Here is a 20,980-nt window from a genome sequence, read left to right as displayed (position 1 = left end):
ACAATTAGAACGACAATTATTTTCCTCAAGATGGAATCTTGAAAGTCCTGAGTTCACCCGTCATTCGTTCATTTATGTGCCTAACAGAAACTGTGTTGCGTGCAATAGCATTCCTGATGAACAACCCTACCCCAGACTCTGCCCTTTCCTTTTTAACACCCGTAAAGTACACTTTATAATCTCCAAGCTCTTCCTCTTTATTTCCCCTTACCCGAATATCACTTACTCCTAGCATATCCAGATGCATCCTCTTTGCTGACTCAGCCAGTTCTACATTCTTTCTTCTGTAAGCGCCATTAATATTGATAGCCCCCGTCGAATTCCATTTCATTCGCCAAGTTGTTTCCAAGGAGTTCCTCGCCTGTCAAATGGGAGTGGGACTCCGTTACTCCCATAGTTGCGAGGCTTGCTTAAAATGTTCTGAGCTTGGTAAATTCATGAAGCAGGATGCTACCCTACTTACACGTAGTCCAAGTGAGGATCTCTCTTCTAACGGGTTAGGGACTACCGGTGGATTGTATAGCACTAGCCGCCTGATCACAAGGAAGGCCATGACTCGGAATATGTCTGAGATGCCCCCTCCAATTCCGCAGCAACTGGTATCCCGACTCTCAGGAACACTTCCTAGGCCACTGAGCTGTTGCCCATGGTTCACGAACTAGGACGTGACTACAGTAACCCACAGCTAACAGAAAAAATCGTGCACGCTTAATCGCTTGTAATAACAGATGTGTCAGTGATAGGGCTCTTGCTGTAACCGAAGGATAATACACAGTTTAATATAGGAATTTTGAAGGGACAGACAAAAACTGTTGTTATAACGGGGTTCTCGTTATATGCCGTACTCGCTATAGTGGACTTCTACTATATCTTGACAACGATTTCTACGGCTATGCTGACATCATCCTCCTCCTCCTCGTATAGGGAAAGTTTGCAAAGACAATTTATGAATGTATGCAGAAAGCAATTATGGGTATCACAAGAAAACCTTAAATTAAGTCTTAAAAACATCGGCATTGTTCCTTCCACTAAGAAAGTATATTTAGAAGAATTAGGACATCTATTTCTTAAAGGTTACGAAACTAAAGTGACAGAGATTAAATACTGGTCATAGCTGAAGCTTTCAAAACTGTTCCAATGGCAGATTTGGAGGTGCAATTCAATACGACTCCACTAGATCTACTGACCGAGAAGGCTGGGATGGAGCTTGGTGCTTCATAAAATGCAACAAGTCAAGAAACTAGACATTTGACGATCACTATCAGAAATTATATCAATTACGAACGTTGTAGATAATCCCACACTCAATATGCAATCAGATTATACTGTCTCAGGCTGAGGGGCAGAATTTCTGAGCTCAAACTGGCAAGTTTGATCCAGGCTCAGTCTGGTGGAATTTAAAGGGACTCAAATGATCTAACTTTGTGGCAGTAGATTTACCAGCTTCGTGTCAGTAGATTTACTGACACGTAAAATTAGTTCTGCAGGAGAAATTCCCAGGGCACCTTGGTATCTCCAAAAATTGTGGAAGTACTGTAGTTAGCAGAATGTAAAAGTCGTCGTCATCATCATCATCATCATCATCATTTTCCAACTCCATTTTACCGGGTGTGATGTACAAGTGCTTGCCATCTCTTCCTCTCTGCATACCGTAAACATGGGTTACTTTGTCCCTTGGGGTGTTACTTTGGCCCACCTTGCAGAAAATGTTTAAAAAAATTATCGGCAGCTTGTAATCCAGGATACAGAGTGAACTCCTTCCACATCCAGAAGATGATAGCACAATGTAGTCTCCATGATATATTGGTGGTTCTACATTACCTCAACAGATGGCAGTAGGGTCAAGCACATGGCAAGTGAAGTGGAGCCTATTTTCATAGTCCAGCAACTTCTATCATTGAAGCCGTAGGTGTCTGCTGTAAAATTCTGGTGAGTACACATTTTGGCATGTGAAGCAATCAAGCATATGACTTAAGTAATCAAATTCAAGAAGTAGTATGCATTCTGTATTAATTACGTGTTTTAAAAAATGTGGCCAATAATCACGAAGTTCACGGGTTACTTTGGCCCTCGCCAAGAGTGGGCCAAAGTAACCGCTATGTATAATGCATCTACTTTTCACTGAGAACAAAGCATTTTCACCCTCGGATAATCACACCAGCCAGCATGTTTAACACTGAAGCTTCCCTACATTGTACGCCCTTCATCAGCATGATGTTTTCTCTTTCAGAAACAACGTAAAATGCCAGCTGTATACAAGAGGCGACCAGGAAGTCAAAAATATTGCGACTATAGTCCCGAACAACTTGATGCAGGTAGTATGTCCGAATGAAAGGCTTCGGCGCATTTTGGAATCGCCAGAAGCTCCACCTGGAAGAAGCATCGGCCCCAGTGACATTCAGGAGGCTGATTCTGCCACATGTGAAACACGGGCACAACCATCAAAAAGAAGATACCGGCCAAAACAACCTCTATGATGCCAGCACTCTACCGCCTGAGCCACTCACCCAGGCAGACAGGAAACCGTTTATTGTGTTTCGCTGTTCGATCAGTTCCTTAAAAAAAAAAAAAAAAAAAAAAAAAGCCTACTGCACACAGGTTGGATTGTGTCACAAGCACAGGCAATGTAATTTGGCTAATCGCCAACTGTTTAGTCCTACTTTACTAAAGAAAAGACGTATTTGAAACATGATATATCCTTTTGTGTTTTATCTACAATTTATGCAATTGTGAGCTACACACGCAGAGTGCATAATATATGCTGTTAATTTGTTCGATCTAATCTATTAAAAGTAACACACTGTAAGTGGAGGAAGCTATATGGATGGCACTTAAACTATGGCATTGCTATTTCAACTTGGCACCACCCAGAGCGCTGTAGCAGCCACGTTAGCCACTCTATAGTCTCCTTTCTAGCTCGGTCTAAATCATCTGAAAATTCAAGGATATCAGCCTCATTTGGCCTTGAATATGGCCTAGCCATTATTATAAACAGATGACGCAAGCATGTGCAACAACGGAGTAATGAGGAGGAGTAAAATTATAGTTCGCAAAGTACAGCAAACATGCGATATACCAAAGAAACGAAATAAACTCTAAACTAAACTGATAGCAAGATCAAATTGTTGTATTTATAAGCCAACCAAAACAGTTCCACATAATAACAACTTCGAATAACCACAACATAAACATTCACTGAATACTGAATTTTCACGACTCCATTATAATCGAAAACGACTTTGAACCTATTAGGTTGTGTTATGTACGTTCAGTACATGTTGAAGAGATGTTAAGTACAGAACAAAAATGGCTAACCGAACACCAGTGGTATCCAAACCCACAACCTCCCGATTTCGCGGAACACACTGTAATAGGATCCACGGTATGCACTAGCCAGGCGTCTTGGTAGGTGTGCTATTTACCAACTGATGAGCCCAACTTAGCACACTGGGGCGAAAGCTGGCAACCAGGAATGAGTTAGCTGGAGAATTTATAATAATAACGGACCAACTATATTCGTTTTATAAATTTACTCATCCGTAACAAATATTTCAAGTTCCTATGGGAATCAATATCTTTATCATAAGTGGTATGTTCCGAACTGTCAGTGGAGAGATGGCATGGAACGACATTAGTAGACGAACAAGTCTGAATGATGTCTTTAAAAGTAGGAAAGATCACAATATGAAGATAAAGTTGGAATTCAAGAGGACAAATTGGAGCAAATATTTGTGTATAGGAAGGGAGTTAGGGATTGGAATAACTTACCACGGGAGATGTTCAATAAATTTCCAATTTCTCTGAAATCATTCAAGAAAAGCCTAGGAAAATAACAGATAGGGAATTCACCACCTACTGCCCTAAATAGAGATCAGTAGTGATTGATTGAACCTGTTCCGTAACGATGGCCGTGTTCTGGTTTGGAGGAGGCCCAATGGTGCTCTTAACATCTAGAATCTTCAGAGGCCCAGTTGAAGAGCAGGAGTTCGATGTGTCGGAGGGCGGTGTGATTCGCCGAGTTTGAGAGTACAAACTGCGGAAGAGCAAAGCTTGAATTCTAGTGCATTTGCATTAGCTGTACATAGAAGTTTCAATAAATTTAGCTGATACTAAAATACGACACCACTTTGGATTTTCAGGATTCTGGTAACTCATGGCTGTGTTTGAGTCATCAGTCCATAGAATTGTTTGATGCAGCCCTCCATGCCACCCTATCCTGTGCTAACCTTTTCATTTCTACGTAACTAGTGCATCCTACATCTGCTCTAATCTGCTTGTCATATTCATACCTTGGTCTACCCCTACCGTTCTTACCACCTACACTTCCTTCAAAAACCAACTGAACAAGTCCTGGATGTCTTAAGATGTGTCCTATCATCCTAACCTTCAAAATAAAAATAAAAAGTAATATGTTTATGTATGAGAGAAAACATATTGTAGTTTCTCAGATAAATCACTTCCTTGCCTTACTGAACAGTGTGGTAAGTAAGGAAGAACACGACATTTCACGTTATGTATGGCTAGTGGTAGAACTCTGATTCCATCACAGTACACCTGCATCACTCATGCCCACATGGAGGAATCATGAAGAATACTGTCTAGAGACGGGATTATACAATTTTAAAATTCAACTTACCCCAGTTACTTCTGCAGTAACACAAGCCACACCTTGGTTTGTATACATTTTTGTTGGTCAACCAAGGCCAGATGCCCTCCCTAATGCCATGTGATTTTTAAGTTGAAAATTCCACCCTAGCATCAGACAAAAATCCAGGGCAGTATCTTGATGAAAATAATGGATATTACCTTCCTAGACCTAACCCTTTCCTACACCAGCATTGCCAAAAACCTACCTGTGTTAATGTGTGCAACAACTACTTCACTGAAGAGATCAAACATCATTTACTCCTAACTTAACTAAAACCTCATTCGAGAGAGAAGTATATGCTCACCCTGGACAAAGCATAGATGTTAGCAGAACATTGGACTTCCACTTCTCACCACCAAAGCTCTTGTATATCCGAGCTGACACATAGCCAGCAGGAGTACCCAGGCATACAAACAAAACCATGGCACATGTCATCAGAGCACCACGATTAGCAGGAGACAAGAAACCCAGGCAGGCAAAGGCTGGAAAGAAAAACTGGTAGTATTAAAATTTAAAAAATAAATAAAAGGTTGTAATATATTGGTGTCTGTGATCATATAAATTTAGATTTTGTTTTACACATTTCTATACTTTTTGGTTCAATAATTACCTACCCGTTGTTAATCAACACATAGCCTACATCACCCAACTCTCAGAAGTATGTGTGTGTAATACACTCCCTTAGCACTGTACCAAGTAGCTCTTCTTTCCTATAGATTCTTTATTTTCCATCTTGACAATGTTGTCTGTATATAACCTAATTAAATTTGTACAACATATTTTTCTTAATACAAAATTTTGGTATCCATGCAAAGTCACATTCTTTAGTTTAGCTACTACCTCCATAAACCTTTTCTTCATGTCCTCCTCTTTTCATGTTCATATCTCTCCCTATTCTATAGTTCCCACATCAAGACTGTGACTTATAGTGCATTAATATATTTTTTAAAAATACTGTACAATTAAGACAAACTGAAATTACTGAATGTAGTAAAAAAGCAATACTGTACAATTAAGACAAATTGAAATCACTGTGTGTAGTCAAAAAGCAAGCTTGCAGATTTATGAGAACTGTTGAAATGATCCTAGCCTCTCCCTATCCTATAGTTCCCACATCAAGACCAACTGTGACTTACAGTGCATTACTATTAAAAAAAACCCAAATAATGTACAATTAAGACAAACTGAAATCACTGTGTGTAGTCAAAAAGCAAGCTTGTAGATTTATGAGAACTGTTGATATGATCATAGCCACAAGACCTCCAGTTTTGATGATGATGATGATGCTTGTTGTTTAAAGGGGCCTAAAATCTAAGGTCATTGGCCCCTATCCCTCCAGTTTTAAGAAGAATCTGAATCACAGGGACGTGTAGTCTGAAAGTTATACCTTTTATGAATGCACTGTGAAATAAGTAAAATTTTACCTAGAGTGATGAGTGTCATGAAGAAAACTTGTGTTCCAGAGCCCAAGAACACAGAGAGCAACATGCCCTTTCGAGGTGGACGGAAAACATCTCCATGTACAAGTTTCCAGCCGAATTCCTCCTGAGCGTCTTCGCCAGAATCTATCTAGAAATAGATGGTTTATACTGAACTTCTTGTCAGAATTCAACTTTTGTACAATTTATATACACACAAACTAATTTACAACCCATTCACTCATGAATTCAACATGCTGCAAAATGCCTAACAAGGTTGATAACCTTCAATAACGAAATTGACAATATGGACAGAAATATACCGTGTTGGCCTGGGTATGATATCGGCCTGAAATTTGGAAGCTGTATTAGAAAAGGCAACAAGGCCAGTCTTTCATATACAGAGGGATCCAAAAAATGTACTCACCGTTTTTTTGCTACTTGTGTGTCGCACCGACATAGATAGGTATTATGATGACAATGGGAAAGTGCTAGGAGTGGAACGGAAGCAACCGTGGTTTTAATTAAGGTACAGCCTCAGCATTTGCTTTGTGTGAAAATTGGAAACCACGGGAAACCATATTCAGGGTTGCATGGCCAACTCTCTCAGTACTTATTGCACTGTTTGTAATTCAATAATTCTGAAACAGGCTCACACTTACTAATCTCATGCAGAAATGTAACGTAACTGTTAAATTTGTTCTGTACACGTGGGAGTGTTGGGGCGAGCCAGCCAGTACAGCGGAAGACAGTCTAGTACCAATATAAATGGTCCGTTATTGGACATTATAAATTTTCCAGCCAACTCATTTGCCAGCGTTTCGCCCCCGTGTGCTAGGTTGGGCTCGTCAGTTGGTACCTAGCACACCTACCAAGACGCATGGCTAGTGCATACCGTGGAGGCCACTGCGTAGGCTACTTCAAGCCACCGGCAGTGCCAATGCACTATGAGAGACTTTGACTCACTACCAAAAATTGATGCCTGCTTGGCCATCAGATGATATAGATGTTGATTCCCTACGCAGTGGCCTCCATGGTATGCACTAGCCATGCGTCTTGGTAGGTGTGCTAGGTATCAACTGACGAGCCCAACCTAGCACACGGGGGCGAAACGCTGGCAAATGAGTTAGCTGGAAAATTTATAATGTCTAACGGACCATTTATATTGGTATTATAAATTTACTCATTCAGGACAAATATTTCCGATTCCCTATGGGAATCAACATCTATATCAGACAGTCTAGTGGCAACAATGCCTGAGTTATCATTTGTAGAACGCAAGGCTGCATTGAAATGGTCTAGAAGTATGCAAAGATTCACAACGTTCAACAGCAGTGGCAGAAAGAGTTTGGAACACAGTGACCAATACAAAGAACAAGAAGTGAGAAGTTTGCTATTTTGCTTTACATCGCACCGACACATATAGGTCTTATGGCGACGATGGGACAGGAAAGGCCTAGAAATGGGAAGAAATCTTGATATATTACACAACTCTAAATCACTAAATAAATCTAATGTTTTTTCTAAATCTGGAGTGTACAGATTCAAATGTAACAACTGCAGCTCCTCATACATCGGACAAACTGGCCGCAACTTCAACATCAGCTACTCCGAACATATCAACGCCATACAAATACAACAGATTCTGTGCTATAGGACAACATATAGAAGACTCCAAGCATAATTTCACCAATATTGAAAAAAGACATAAAAATACTCAAAATCATTAACAAAGGCCCCCTTCTAAACACTACTGAAAATTGTTTTATTCACCTTGACCAATACTTCAACCCTAATTTCAATTTAAACGACTTCTGAAAAACCCAATATCCTATTTGACTTCCTAATTCTTCTTCTCAAAAATTCTACAGTTCTAAACCCGAATTAAATCTTCTATGCGTTACACAGTTCCTACCCACGTTTTCTACCTCCAATAACCCACCCTAAACTACCCCTCCTTTATTTCCCTATCTTATCCTTTCCCATCCTCTTTTAACTTCCAATTCTTTTAATCTTCTCTTATCTACTAATTCTCTTCCTTTATTAATTTATCCCATCTTTTCTTTTCACCTCTTCTCTCGGGAAAAAAAAAAACAAAACAAAAAAACCCTACTTTCCGAATTGAAATGTATACTAGTATACTATAGTGCCACCTGCATTTTGGGTATTTACATTCAAATTTAAACTCATGCCTTGCGCTGCCTTGGACTACCTTAATTACGACCTGAATTCTTATCTTCAAGAAGTAGTGCACTGTGCATATACGTTTTTAATTTGTTTCCGGTATTGCGCTTTTTACCATTTTTCTCTTCACAATTGTTTTTTACGTCAACTGTTCTAAAGAATCTACATGATCCTAGTTACATACTTCAATTATATTAAGTTGTATTTTATATATATAGATATATACATTTTCGCAAACGAAACAATTAGAGACTGGATCACTAAGCTATTCACAGAGTTCCGTCGGCATTTGAAAGCACAGCGCCGGACATTGAATATGTTGCGCTGATCTTCAGGAGCTAGCAATTTGCTTCAATCAAGCGACTCGTCTTCGACTTCTACACAATTCTGGGACTTCATATTTACTAAATTGTATTGTGACTTCGTGCCTGATAGTATATGCAGGCTGGCTCACTTAACTGTTCTCCGCTTCTCGTAAACATTTTGAGACAGTGCCGAACTTTGCGTGTGTTGTGCTACTATTCAGAAAATCGCGCCTTAAGTGACTGACCTTCTACTTCTCCTATATTTTAGGATTTAAAAACGCGCAGTGCCTATCCCCATTTTCTTATATTGCTTCTTCATCTGTTTTTGTTAAAGACTCATTCTTTAATTTCTTATTTACTTGTACTGAATAGGTTGAAGTACATTATTTGTTATTTCAATTTAATTGTGGTACAGTTCAATACGGAACATCATGAAATTTTTATCTTTAAATATAACCTAGAGATACGGAAAGCAAAAAGAAAATCTTGGGGACTGTTCTGTGAGAAAGTGGAATCACATACTGAAACAGCAAGGCTCCAGAAGGTTCTTAAAGCAACCCATATAAATCAGGTGGGGGACACTGGAGAAAGCAGATGGGTCGTTTACTAATGCGGAGAAGGACATGCTGGAGATGCTGATGGCGTGTCACTTTCCTGAGACTGAGGAGATGAAGGAAGAAGAAACGGTTGGAACAGAGACCGGAGCTCGAAGAGTAGATGGAAACTGTGCCAACAGAATAATAAAACACAACCATGTAAAATGGGCAATCGACACGTTTCACCCTATAAAGGCTCAAAGGCCAGATGAGATACTTCCGATTCTCCTACAAGAAGGACGGAAGATGCTCGTCACTACACAGACGGAACTCTTCAGAGCTAGTCTAGCTTTAGGGTACGTGCCAAAATCATGGTCTGAAGCTAAAGCAGTATTCATCCTAAACCTGGAAGGGCAAACTATGCCCAAACCAAAGCATACAAACCATTATGTTTAACCTCCTTCATGCTGAAAGCAATGGAGAAAATTCTGGATAAATATATCAGAAGAACGGTGCAACTGAACTCAACATTACATGAAAATCAGTCTGCATATAGACCTGGCAGATCCACTGAAGTAGCACTCCACCAGTTGGTTTGTAAACTAAAGGAAATCCTAGAATATAAAGAAACTGCACTGGCCGCATTTCTCGATATAGAAGGAGCCTTCAGCAATACAACCCATGACTATGATCAAAGCATTGGAAAAGAGCAAGGTGAGTAAAACCGTCGTCAAATGGATTAGCCCATTCCAGTCTGTGCCTTAATATTTTCCATTCCGGACTGGGCATTTTAAAGAATTTTTAGAACATTATATCTCTGTACCTATAGGAGATATTTGCATGATTCTTTTTTCTTTATGCTTGCTTGAGCATCTAGTTTTGAAAAACGCTGTTTGTATCATGTCAGCTATCACCTGAGATTTTAAAATTGTTTATATATTATACCATGTTTTGCGAATGGAAAAAAAAAGTCTGACTGATAACGAAGCAAGTACAGTTTTTGAAATACTGTTATATTTACCCTATTTTGCTAATATAAAATGTGCATTGCAATTACAAAACAACAACAATAATGAGTACAATATTAATAAAATAATTATTTTTCAATAATAATAGTAATAATTACAATAATGAAAATGGGAGCTCTAATGAAATTTTAATTTAATTGATAAATTTTGTCAAAATATACACAAATGTAAAATCATTGTTCCATTTATCAAACAAGACTTCCCAGAAAGAGAAAATACAGTCTTCTAAACAGACAACTTTACTAATATGTAGACAATCTTACGTATTCACGCAAATATGAAATATGCGGGAACATGCGGTAGTGAACATTAAAACAAGAATAATAGTTAACACCACCTTTCCAATACTTATCTTTCTTATATTTAGGAAATAAACATTACAACGCCAATAGTTAACACCACCTTTCCAATACTTATCTTTCCTATATTTAGGAAATAAACATTACAACAGGCGTTGTTTATTTCCTAAATACAGGAAAGATAAGTATTGGAAAGGTGGTGTTAACTATTATTCTTGTTTTAATGTTCATATCTGATGTCCAATACGGTCTACAATGAGATTTATTACTTGTACCATGCGGTAGGCCGTAAAACGAACTCCATAAGGAAATGTAAGAATTTGTTTCGAATTCATATGTCAATAATATGTTCATTTGCGCATAAACTTATAATGTATCATAAAATATAAAAAATATCACTTTCGTCAAGCACATGTTTGCCGCGAGAAGCCATGTCTTAAGAGCTCACTGAGTGACATCTACTGATGCATGATGGTAGAAAATATTGTAAATTCTCTGACTTAGATATATAATACTGCCATCTGCTTTAATACTCTCGTAACTAATACATGAAGAAACACGATGTAACCACCAGAATGCGCTCATAGCTCATTCTAGATTTTTAGTGAATTGTCAAACCTTACCACGGGCTATGCCCGCAGCACGGCCTGAGCGTAATTTTGGCTGCTGCGAGCTATGCTTGCAGTTAGACCGGAAAGAGTTAAATCCATGTTAGACGGAGGGAAGATAAAAGCAACCCTGTTTGAAGAAACGCTGACCGTTAGGGCCACCCGAGACTGTGCTCAGGGAGGAGTTCTTTCGCCTCTGCTGTGGAACCTCATGGTGAACAAAATCATAGCTATGCTCAACGAACAGGGTTTCTATACACAAGGATATGCAGATTGTGGTACGAGGTAAGGTGATAAGTATTATCCAGGACCTCATGCAAAGATCACTCAATCTTGTGGAGAACTGGTGTCGGGAAGAACAACTATCAGTCAACCTGAACAAGATAACTCTGGTCCCTTTTACAAAAAGGAGAAAATTAGATGGAAAGAGATCACTGAAGCTCTTTGGGCAAGATATATATATGGAAGAACAGGCACTGCACCTAGGTGTAGTGTTAGAAAAAAATCTAACCTGGAATCCACATACAGAAAGGAACATAACCCAGGCCAAGAACTTGCTGTATGCATGTAAAAGAGCCATTGGGAAGACATGGGGCCTAAGACCATCAATGGTAATGTGGATATACACAATGTTCATTAGACCGTTGATGGCCTAGGCTGCAATCATCTGGTGGCAGAAAGTAAGTCAAGGAAAAGTCAGCAGTAGATTGGATAGCCTACAGAGAATGGCATGCATAGCCATAACTGGGGCTATGGGAACTACACCGACAGAAGCCTTGAATACTTTACTACACCTCCCATCACTATGCAATTCATAAAAGGACAGGCTAGAATGAGTTCATATAGATTGGCACAATCAGAGTGCTGGAATGCACTAAGACCCAATCTGGGACACTGTAAAATTAACAGAGTAATAACAGAGGAAGTTCTACACATGCCTTTTGATCATATGATACAAAGTACAACTTTGAAAAACCGTTTGAGACCCAGATAATAAAAAAAAGAAGACTTGGATATCAACAAATGGAATACTGAAAAAGAAGATATAGTGTGGTGGACTGATGGCTCAAAGACTGTGGATGGCACAGGAGGATCAACGGGGGAAGACCTGAGAGATCAATCCAGATGATCCTGGGCAGACACACTACAGTCTTTCAAGCTGAAATGATAGCTATCACAAGATGTCTTGAAGAAAATCTGAAAATGAACTATAGGAATAAGAACATTTTCATTTTTATGGACAGCCAAGCGGCCATTAAGGCACTAGAGGCAGTCCGGATAATATCCAGAATTGTTTGGTATTGCCACTCACTTCTCCTGAAGCTGTCAAAGTACAACATTGTCAAAATAATATGGGTACCAGGGCATGCAGGTATAGAAAGAAATGAAAAGGCAGATAAACTGGCTAGGAAAGGGGCAGAAACACATTTTGTAGGCCCAGAACCTGTATGCGGGATTTCCTATGGACAAGCCCGATACTACATAGGAAAATGGGTACAAAAGAAACAAATGGAAAACTGGAAAAATACTCCAGGTTGCAGGCTTGCAAAGGAACTGATAAAAGGACCAAACAAGAACCATACTAAAGAACTGTTGAAACTCAGCAGAGAAAATATAAGATGGGTAGTAGGACTGTTGACAGGACACTGCCATCTGAAAAAAAAACAGCTTCACAGAAGTGGAGTAATAAGGGACAACATATGTAGGAAATGCCATGAAGCAGAGGAATCAGCTGAACACATACTTTTCGAATGTGAGGCGCTCCACTCCAGGACTACTCCACTCTAGGACTACCAGGTGAAGAGAGAGAAAAAAAATCCAAGAAGACCCAATAAGAACAACCTCCAGCTTTGTGAAGGGGGCAGGTATATCTAAGTGGGAATGAAGGAAAAACATGGGAGCAAAAGATCTTAGACGTCGACTCTAATTAGGAACTAATATTTAGAGGCCCCATGAAGAAAAGAAGACAAAGAAGAAGATATATGGTTAATTTGTTAACATTCAGTTTGCTCCAATTTAAGTATTGGATGGAATATTAAACTCCCTCTCCATCTCTAACGTCTTCATTCTAATGACTTCATGTTTTTGTATCATTCTACTCTATGCATATTTTTTACATCCTCATTTTTCCTGTCCCCTCTCTATTTTTCCTGATCTAGGCTGACTTTTTGATTGAATTCTGGCATGATGATTATCAATATTCTTCCTTAATGCACGAGTTGGAAGGAAAATAGTGGCAACAGATCCATAAATAACAAACCTTTTACCACAGCTCCCACAGATTATTACATCTCTGCAATATGATGATGCTTGTTGTTTAAAGGGGCCTAACATCGAGGTCATCGGCCCCTAATGGTACAAAATGAAAGAACAAAAATTTCAAATTCATCCACTGACCAAAGTAAAAAAAATGAAAAATGTCATGGGAAAAAAAAAAAAAAAAAATCCACAGCGGATCAAACTCAAACAAAGATCATAAATTATGGATTACTGACCAAGGGACCACTCAGAAAGCACAATGATGCCTGATGTCTAAAGGGGTGCAAAATCCATGTCTAAGGCCCCACAGAATGGTACATGTTGCGAGTAAAGTAGAACCATGGTATTTGTCATGTTGGGGTACTAATCAAAAGTAGCGAAACTCACGGTGTTCCACGCAAGATGGTACTACTCACAAATATTGTACTTCGTACAGGTAACGCAGACCTATGGTGTTTCTCACACAATGGCGCCACTCATAGCCAACGGAAACCAATGAGTTTCCTCACCTAGGTGTACTAGGCACGGGTGCCGGTCCCACGGACCCCGTGGTGTTCCTCACATAGTGGATACTAATCAAAGGCAACGCAGACCCACGGTGTCGCTCATATAGTGGTACAACTCACAGGCTACGCCCAGACCCGCAGTGTTGCTCACATGGGTACGACGCACGGGTACTGGAAACCCACAGGGGAACCACTCTCTGTTGCTACTAATCACAAACCTATTGTGTACCAAATATAATGGTACTACTCGTAAGTAAAGGCGACCCATGGTGTTCCCCGCACGATGGTACTAATCAATAGCAGTTTCATGGTTCTAATACCAGCATCCCTTGGTTGCCCCTTGTAGTCGCCTCTTACGACAGGCAGGGGATACCGTGGGTGTATTCTACATGTGCGTCCCCCACCTGCAGGGGGTAGTGTGTTTGGTCCGCGAGAGGTATTTTATTTCCCTCAAGTCCGCTGGCAAGCCGGTTAGGACCCCCCTATCCGTCACCTGGGATGCGCCACGTGGGAGTATCACCTCTCCTCTGCTACGCCAGCGTAGCAGGTTCGTGGTCTCTGCAATATAATCTCCAGCCAGTCATATTATGACCTGCTGTCACACTGTTGGAAGACTTCAAACTCCAAGGGCCTTATTGTTTGTAGAATGGTGTCTCCTGTGGAGAAATGTCATCCCCCACAGTGGTTCCTTGAGTTTGGTTCATGTCAGGGTAATTTGGACGATGTTCAGTACCCCTCACCCCAACTGCTGAAGTAGGTCCTGTATGGGAGCAGCATTGTGGCAGTAGTTATTGTCATGCAGGGCAATGGGAGAACAAATTTCAAAATCCTGTTGTTTCCGATGCAGAGCAGGGCACGGATGATCCAAGAACTGGTGATAGTATGTGGCAAACACAGTCTGGTACTATCAGCATCACTTTAATATTCCTGGGTTCTTGTCACTGTTTTTGGGCTGGGGAGACATGGGAGTCGTTTTTCATTGGACTAGTGTAAGTTCCGGCTCGCAGGATCGAGCCTGAGTTCCATCCATGCCAATGACTATCCAGAAGTGCATGACCTATGATACGGAAGTCATATGAAAGGATGAACTGTGTCCATTTTTTGAATCTCTGCCCCAGTAAGGAGATGGGGCACCCAGTGAGATGCAATTTTGTTTAGTCCAAGCACAAGCAATACTGTGGTGCGAATTATACCTACCTTGGCAGTTTACTCCCTTGCTGATTCATCTCCAGCACGGAATAGATCACGTCAACATAACACACCTTGAGAACAGAGCACCCTGTACATCTTCCACACTATGTCATTGTCGGAAAGCTACTTACTACCCAACAGGTCACCATACCAAATAGCAGGGCTTAATTATCACAGGTTTCTTGGAGCCCTGCACAACATTCTAGTACTCTTCTGTCATGTGTCACCTCAATCTTAATCCAAGCATACATACACTCTTCAAAAACTCACTCAGCTCGGTTGAATTGCGTACTATCATATCACAGCATGATATCAGTTCGTCTGCATGCACTGCACTAACTAAACTGAGCATGTTGAACAGCTATTCTTTTCCTCTACACATGGTGAACAGCAATGCCATCCCATGGTGCTAGGCGCCATGAAATCAGTGTTTAAACGACTTTCCTTCCAGACCTCCATTGCTGGCACTTTTGGCATTCATCAACATTCGCTGTATATTATATTTGGAAAAAAAAAAAAAAAAAAAAACTTTTGAGCAACCTGTAAGTACTCACTATATTCCTTCACAACTGTTCATCAAAGTACAGTTTATATTTGTCATTTTTGTTTATTAGCCTTTAGTTGACTATGATAATTCCCCACACACGGTAAATCAGATAAGAAGGGTAATAAGTTGATCAAGAGAGTCTATTACGTGAATCAAATGGAGATTATTGCTCCGTTTGTAAAAAGCCATGCCTTTTGGGATTGTAATAGTTTCCAGGATATTGTTAGGATGTGAGTGGGAAGGACACAAAATAGGGTGCTTAATATATAGACCATCACAGTAAATAAATAGGAATAATAATTATAAATACCTGATTGTAACGTGCAATATCTTTGTGGAGAGTTCGCAGCATAATCATTGCAACCATTCCAGACAAGAAGAGCACAATAACAAGCGAGTTAAGGATACTAAACCACTGAATATTGGTGTGAGGCATAGACTCCAAAATGTAATCCCATCGAGATGACCATTTTATGGTGTTATTTTTCTGAAAAAAGAAATAGAAAAATGAATGTCTTTGCACATATTTCATCACACATGTTGTATGTGAAAGAAAGGTTACTGGTCCTGTATCTTCATAGTTAGAGCCCTACATGGATGCGGACATCTGCGGATAAATCCGCGGATATCCACAAAGTTAGAGCCTTGGCGGATGCAAACTGTATGGCAGTGCGGATAATTTTGCTAATAATTTCTAAATAATTAAATTTATTAATTTTAACTCAGGTGCTTGTGGTTAGGTGACTCTTGACCCTGGTATGGGAGAATGGTGATATATTAAGAGCCTTGAGACCATAAAGCTGCAATTCTGATCTAAGCCTAACTGGTTCCTGCCCTTAATTAATGGTAGGAAGGAACAAAGGTCAAAACGTCAGTAGTTGTGGCAAACGAAAATCCCTCATAAACCTGTGAGCCACTACAATCTATAAGATAAATCATTTTGATGATGTTGATGCTGCTTGTTGTGTATAGGGGCTTAACATCTAAGGTCATCAGCCCCTAATGGTACAAGATGGACGACATATGATAATTGAAATTTTAAAATGTATCCACTGACTAGAATTTAAAATAAAGGAAGATGAATAATGATGGTGAATTGAAAATAATCAGTGGATCTAATTCGCAATGCCTTATTTTCGGTAAAATGATAGATGATAGATTATGGTAGAGTAAGACGTCCTGAAATTCAATAATATATCATGCAAATTACTATTTTAATAAACACATTAAAATGTACAAACACAAACTAAAACAGAGTCAAATTAATAAAACGTAGTGAACAATAATACAAAGACAAATACGAAACACTAAGTTTACATGCGATAAAACAAACCACTATCCCTCATAAAATGGAAGAAGAGGTCTGCTGACGGCTCGTCATCTTGCAGGATGAGGGAGTGGTACTCGGGAGTTTTACGCTACGGCGCAGTTCGACCAGGTTCACGGACTCCGTAAGTATGTGTACCACAGTAAGATGATCGCCGCAAGTACACACCGGAGGGGGTTCTCCTTTCAATAGATGGGAGTGAGTCAGGATATCGCGGCCGATCCGAAGACGACATAATACCACAGCTTCCCTCCGAGAAGCCCGAAGGGAAGTCCTCCACACATTCGTTGTACCTGTTATCGGTCTCAGCTTATTTGGAAGTGGAGTGGCCTGCCACTCTATCTCTCAATGGGACATAACCAAATGTCTCAGCTGAGAGCGAATATCACTTGCTGGAACCTTGTAAGGCAACGGAGGCAATGTAACAGCCTCCTTGACAGCCTTATCAGCTAACTCGTTTCCCTCTACACCCGTGTGGCTTGGGAGCCGCATAAACATGATTCTGGTGCCGGCATACAAACACCCGGCCACCAGGTCCTGGATCCGCTGCACCAGAGGGTGCCGAGGAAAACATGCATCAATAAACTGTAGCGAGCTCAAGGAGTCTGTACAGAGCAGAAAGTGTCAGCGCTCATCGGACAGTGTGTCCCGCAAGTTTCACAGATAGCATAGAGCTCTGCTGTGTACACACTATAGGTTTCCGGGAGAGCCAAAAGAAACGTATCATCGTCCACAACGAACGAACAGCCCACTTTTATTTCTGCCCTCGAACCATCCATGTAAACAACGACTGAATCTGGATACTGGCCAATGACGGACAGGAAGAGCCTCTGATAAATTGAAGGGTCAGTGTTTTCTCTCGGACCAGTGTGCAGATCTAGAATTATTTCAGGTTGCCATATTATCCACGGAGGTACCCCACTTGTTGTCTGACAAGACAGGGAACTGAAGGTACATCAAACAATCTGTGACTGCTATCCAAGCATATTCCAACCAGCTGCAATGCTCGAGGATAAGCAGCACACAGCCGACGGTTTCCATTGTGGAATACGCACCGATAACTTGGGTGAAGTGGCATCTGTCGCAAATTTGCAGCATAGGACAGAAGCATTTGCTGGCGCCTCAGGTGTAAAGGCAGCACACCAGATTCAGCGAACAGGCTAGAAATAGGGCTTGTACGAAAAGCTCCCTTTGCCAACCTAACCCTGCTGTGGTGGATACTATTCAGTTTCGCAAGGATGCTTTGCCTTGCTGATCTCTAACCTGGATAAAATATGTGCCCTATAAAATCGTAGGAGCACTGTGCAATCAGCCCCCAAAGTAGTACTGCTAAGAAACTTCAAAATATTCAACTTCTTAGTGCATTGCACTTAACTGCCGCCCATGTGGCTCCCACGATAATTTGCTATAGAAAAGGAGCCCAAGAAATTGGTATGTGTCAACTATGGGAAGAGTGCGCTTCTGGTGTAAGTGTACAACAGAGGTCTTTGCGGTTGAAAACCGAAAGCCATGTTCTAAAGTTCACTGTTCCACTCTCCTAATAGCTTACTGTAATTGTCGCTCTGCCACTGCCATATTGTGCGAGCTATAACGCAGAGCAAAATCGTCCACATATAGCGACGGTATTACTGCTGAACCAACAGCAGCAACAATATCGTTTATGGCAATCCTGAACAGAGTGACACTATGAACCAATCCCAGTGGGACTTCATTTTCTTGAACATGGTATTGCAAATATGCCCTCCCTACTTGGACACAGAATAGACGGAGGGACAAAAAATTTGCAATAAATACCGGCAAGTTACCTTGGAATCTCCACTGATGCAGGACTGAAAGGATACCATATTGCCATGTGGTGTCATAGGCCTTTTCTAACTCAAGGAAAAACAGCCACCAAATGCTGTTTGTGGAGAAATGCATCCTGGATAGAAGTCTCCAGGCATACCAAGTGGTCAGTGGTCGAGCGAGCGACTCGAAAACCACATTGGTACTCGGACAAACATCCCTGTTTCTGCAGACACCACACAAGTCAGCGATTTACCATCCTCTCAAATAGCTTACATAAACAGCAAGACAAATGGGTTTGTAACTTCCTGCATACTTAGGATTTTTGTTAGGTTTGAGGACAGGAAAAACTATGCCCTCTCGCCACCTAGACGGAAACTCACCCTCTATCCAGATTCAGTTGAACATATGAAGAAGATATAAGAGACTATCCTCACTAAGGTGTTTCAACATCTGGTTATGGACAATGCCTGGTCCAGGAGACGTGTACTTGCAAAGCACCAAGGCACTGCGGAGTTCCCACTGTGTATAAATAATTTTATTCCCGCTGGGTGAAATGGTTAGTTTAGGGGATATCCAAAAATTTAATTCTCAAATATGTATGTTATTAGTGGTCCTATCGATAAATACTACATAACTAAAGTTACACAGAATTAAATTTCCGATCATTTATGTCTTACAGTATACATTTTTACAATACCAACTATGATAAGAGATATTAATGAATTTGTATTTTTGTTGCTAAGTCTATATCAACGCTGAGCCATGAAAATATGGGAAAACAGAATTTAATGAGAATCGGTATATAGAGTAGGGGAATAAGAAACTATAGTTTAAGCTATAAACAATATTATTCACCATGGAGGAAACGGTAGTTTAGTGGAAGGCACCTAAAATTTAGTTTTTAAATACCTATTTTATAGGTCCTATTGAAAAGTACTGCATAAGAGTCATAGAGAATACAATTTCCAACCACTTATGTTTTATTCAGTTTTACTGTACCGACTATGGTAAGAGTGGTATTTCGAAGTAGGAAGCAAACTAAATGTGAAGGGCTACAATATCGAAAGCTCATAAAATCGATCAACAATAACATTACACTGACCATCGTTTGTTGTGATATTCTTTGTGTTTTATGCTGACACTCATCTCCGATAGATGGGATTACTGCTGCATACCACGTACAGTGACTGTGAATCTACATGCAGTACCGGGTATAACAGCCTGTCTGAACATTAGCTGCAAAATAGCTGGGGAGCTAGATAACTTTCTTCTTTAGCATGACATTCCTCTGGTTTATACATTTTATGATACTGGTGGTACGTAACACACTGGTTTATGATAGTATTTCAGTTATTCGATCCCTACTCTGATGCACTGATTGGAATGAGCAGTGTGCACAGTTAACGGATTAATGGCACAGGCTCACTTATGACCTGATCTAGAATTGCAATTTCGGCCTATTCCAAATTATAACACCACAATTCACTAAATATTGTAACTCTGAATTCAACCCTGACAAGAGACGTTTCTTAAGAAAACCTTCTTTCTCTTCATTTTTATTATATTCCACATTAATTTTATTCCAAATTAGCAGTGAAGAAGCGGTTTCTCCTCTGGCTTGGAGGAAAAATTTGCGAAGTCAGATAGTATTTCCCCTGCCAAGTAAGTAAATTGAGATTATCCCACTCATTGGGTATTCCAGTCAAACAGATGAGTAAAAGAGCCCTGGGACTCTACACTATTCACACCCCCCCCACCCCCACCCACCAGAAATTAATGCATGTTCACAACTGTCTGCAGCCTGGTCAATTCAGCTCTGGAAATTTGTACTGTTAGATTGGCAGCGTAGTACTGATCATTAAAGTGAGAAAATGTGTGGTTTTTCATTTGATTATTTCATGTGAAAGCATTGCTTTTAATCGCAACATTCCTATTGGCACCATTGTAATGACCTATGTTGATTTCAGTTGGGAAAAACCATTAACCCCTCAAGCAGGGAGATCGGTACACATTAGCTCACTCTCAGGTGGGGAGCGATTTCCCTGATTGAAGAAAATATTTAATTACTTGATTAAAAACAATCTTAGACTAAAATGAACTATTGAAGGGCCAAATGAGAAATATTTACTTGAATATAATGTATTTAATTCTTGAAAAATTCTATAATTTTAATTTTTCAATACTTTGTGTAAAAACGTACTAAGTGCTTTCACACTGTGATATCGAGATTGCTTCTTCCTAACAGCAAAGCTCTGGTTTTTGTTTATACAATAACTTTCACCTGGACATTTTAGGCAGTTTACTATCAATCTCTGCCTGGAGATAAATGTTTCTGT

General features: G+C 40.1%; 1 protein-coding gene across 1 annotated transcript in view; it reads right to left on the bottom strand.

Moving 5' to 3' along the window:
• The window catches only part of TM9SF2 (transmembrane 9 superfamily protein member 2), a 197,042-nt gene that overhangs the window by 67,112 nt on the left and 108,950 nt on the right, over positions 1–20,980 (bottom strand). Inside the window, exons 8-10 of the mRNA XM_067151214.2 lie at positions 15,840–16,016; positions 6,073–6,217; positions 4,953–5,130 (exon numbers count right to left, since the gene is read on the bottom strand). Coding sequence (XP_067007315.2) covers positions 4,953–5,130; positions 6,073–6,217; positions 15,840–16,016 — 500 coding nt within the window. The remainder of the gene's footprint in view (positions 1–4,952; positions 5,131–6,072; positions 6,218–15,839; positions 16,017–20,980) is intronic.

The sequence above is a fragment of the Anabrus simplex genome, chromosome 7 (genome assembly GCF_040414725.1).
Source record: "Anabrus simplex isolate iqAnaSimp1 chromosome 7, ASM4041472v1, whole genome shotgun sequence".
Lineage (NCBI taxonomy): Eukaryota > Metazoa > Arthropoda > Insecta > Orthoptera > Tettigoniidae > Anabrus > Anabrus simplex.
This window is presented reverse-complemented; position numbering and strand designations above follow the sequence as displayed.